Source organism: Chaetura pelagica, unplaced genomic scaffold (genome assembly GCF_000747805.2).
Source record: "Chaetura pelagica isolate M959 unplaced genomic scaffold, ChaPel_1.0 scaffold698, whole genome shotgun sequence".
Lineage (NCBI taxonomy): Eukaryota > Metazoa > Chordata > Aves > Apodiformes > Apodidae > Chaetura > Chaetura pelagica.
This window is the reverse complement of record NW_009954236.1, coordinates 620,806-623,808: the sequence shown is the minus strand read 5'-3', so window position 1 is coordinate 623,808 and position 3,003 is coordinate 620,806. Positions and strand designations below refer to the sequence as shown.

General features: G+C 54.2%; 1 protein-coding gene across 1 annotated transcript in view; it reads left to right on the top strand.

Moving 5' to 3' along the window:
- The window catches only part of LOC104394143 (G patch domain-containing protein 3-like), a 12,032-nt gene that overhangs the window by 6,657 nt on the left and 2,372 nt on the right, over window positions 1-3,003 (top strand). Inside the window, exons 3-4 of the mRNA XM_010003697.1 lie at window positions 5-381; window positions 2,447-2,621. Coding sequence (XP_010001999.1) covers window positions 5-381; window positions 2,447-2,621 — 552 coding nt within the window. The remainder of the gene's footprint in view (window positions 1-4; window positions 382-2,446; window positions 2,622-3,003) is intronic.

Sequence of the window (3,003 nt, the reverse complement as noted above, 5' to 3'; positions counted from 1 at the left end):
GGAGGAGAAGCAGTGGCAGGAGCAGACTTCAGGCATCTGCCCGAGTTCAACCCCCCTTCCTTCATGCCATATGGGAATGTTGGCACCCCCCTGAAGGTTTTCCTGGAGCTGATCAGGGCCTGCAGGCTGCCCCCCCGGGTCATCAAGAAATTGCAGCTGGATTTTCCAAAGACTGGCTCATCCCGCAGGTACGGGAACGTGCCCTTTGAATACCAGGACTCTGAGACAGTTAGAGAAGAAGAAAGAGTTTACACAGCTACAGGGGATGAGATCACAGAGGGAGAGGAACCTGTGGCAGGATCAGCAGTGACTCACCCAGCCAGTGCTGATGAAGATGAGGAAGAGCAGGAAAAGGAGGAAGAGGAGTCACACTCGGAGGACGTAAGTGGGTTTTTCTGTCATCATCTAAGCTTGAACATTGGAAAGGTGGGGAGGGACTTTGGACAAGGGCAGGGAGGGAGAGGCCAAGGGGGAATGGCTTAGAAAAGGGGAAATTGAGGTTGGACATGAGGAGGAAATTCTTGGGTGTGAGGGTGGTGAGAGCCTGGCCCAGGTTGCCCAGGGAAGCTGTGGCTGCCCCATCCCTGGCAGTGTTGAAGGGCAGGTTGGAGGGGGCTTGGAGCAACCTGGGCTGGTGGGAGGTGTCCCTACCCATGCAGGGGGTTGGGACTGGATGATCTTGAAGGTCCTTTCCCACCCAAACCATCCCATGATTACAGCCACCAAGCTGGGAGGGCTGATGCAGTTCTCTCAAAGCTCATTTTTAATCTTTGAATCAAACGGTATGAACCACTTGCCTAAAATTGGTGTTAAAACACAGGCTTTCATGTCTTGCTGCATAAAGAGTGGGGGCATCAACACCCCTAAAACTGGGCTCTAGATCAAGGTGGTTGTTGGGGTTGAGCCCAGAGGGTTGGGTCCCAAGGAGCAGGACCAATCCATGGCAGATTGTCCCAGCAGAGATCCAGGAGCACCTTGTACTGGGAATGAACCATGGAGGAGCTGTACAAATGGTTGTCCTGGAATGCTCCTGTGATTGAAGTTGGTTATTCCAAGAAAAGTAGCTTTTGTGACAAAGACTTTTGGAAAACTGGGCTGGACTGCCTCTCTGGGGACTCTCTCTGTCCCCCAGCTCCAGGCACTTGTCTGGCCTCTTCCTTGTCATTAGAGCAGCTCAGTCCTCAGGCAAATAATTTATTCCCTTTCTTTTCCACACCAGAATTAACTCAGCTGCCAAATCTCTGCTGCAATTTCACCCCATTAGCTTCTCCTGGAAACACCAGACACAGGGAACACTTTGTTCCCTCCTTTCCCAACTTTTTAATCAGTCTTTTCTTCTCCAGACTAAACAGGCTCCTCCAGCCCTTTCTCCCAGGGTGTTTCCTGCCTCTCCAGTCATTTTTTTTTTTTGCTTTCCATGGTTAATATTTCCCTCAGAGAAAGATTTTCCTTAGCCCCAGCAGCAGTGGAGCTGTCAGGCTGATCCCTGCCTGTGCCAGAGCTGCTGGAACTGACACCACCTGGTGAGGAATCAACTGGAGTGGAATTAATTTGTTCCTACTGCTGACTTGAGGTCCAACACCTACTCCTTAAATGGGCATCCCTGCCTTTCTGAATCCCTGCTGGAAGGTGCTGTCAAGTGGGTGTGATGTGGTGTCTTTTTTTTTTTCACCACTGCTGAGTCTGGTAGATGGAATGAGTCAGGAGGGTGAGGTCACCAGCTCTGGTCGTGTCAGTGCCTGAAAGCAGCAGGTTGGGACAGCTCTGCCATGGAATTGTGGACTCATGGAATGGTTTGGGTTGGAAGGGACCTTAAAGATCATCCATTCCCACCCCCTGCATGGGCAGGGACACCTCCCACCAGCCCAGGTTGCTCCAAGCCCCATCCAACCTGCCCTTCAACACTGCCAGGGATGGGGCAGCCACAGCTTCCCTGGGCAACCTGGGCCAGGCTCTCACCACCCTCACACCCAACAATTCCCTTCTCATGTCCAACCTCAGTCTCCCCTCTGCCAGTTTTAATCCATCCCACCTTGTCCTCTCCCTCCCTGCCCTTGTCCAAAGCCACAGGATCACATAATTCCTTGCTTGCAAAAGCCCTTTAAGATGATCCAGTCCAACCCTTCCCCCAGCCCTGCCCAGGCCACCACTGCCCCATGTCCCTCAGCACCAAATCTACACAGCTTTGAAACCCCTCCAGGGATGGGGACTCCACTTCCCCTGAGCTGTTCCAGGCCCTGAAAACCCTTTCCATGAAGAAATCACTCCCAAGATCCCATCTAAACCTCCCCTGGGCAACTTGAGGCAATTTCCGCTTGTCCTAAAGTCCCTCCCCAGGCGCTTGTTGACGGAGCTGCTTGGTGAGGAGGATGTTGGGATGGGCTGGGGAGGTGAGGGCAGTGGGGAGGGGGCTAGTGTTGCCCACCTTTCCCCACCTCCCTTGCAGGACAATGACACCTGTGAGGAGTGGGAGCGCCACGAGGCTCTGCACGAGGACGTGACCAAGCAGGAGAGGGTGGAGGAACGTCTGTTTGAGGAGGAGATTGAGCTCAAGTGGGAGAAGGGAGGATCTGGCCTTGTCTTCTACACAGATGCCCAGTACTGGCAGGAGGAGAATGGAGGTAATTATAGACTGGTTTGGGCTGGAAGGGACCTTAAAGATCATCCAGTCCCCCTGCATGGGCAGGGACACCTCCCACCAGCCCAGGCTGCTCCAAGCCCCATCCAACCTGCCCTTCAACACTGCCAGGGATGGGGCAGCCACAGCTTCCCTGGGCAACCTGGGCCAGGCTCTCACCACCCTCACACCCAAGAATTTCCTCCTCATCTCCAACCTCAATCTCCCCTCTGCCAGTTTCAATCCATCCCCCTTGTCCTCTCCCTTCCTGCCCTTGTCCCAAGTCCCTCCCCAGCTTTCCTGGAGCCCCTTCAGGCCCTGGCAGGTGCTCTGAGGTCTCCCTGGAGCCTTCTCTTCTCCAGGCTGAACACCCCAACTCTCCCAGC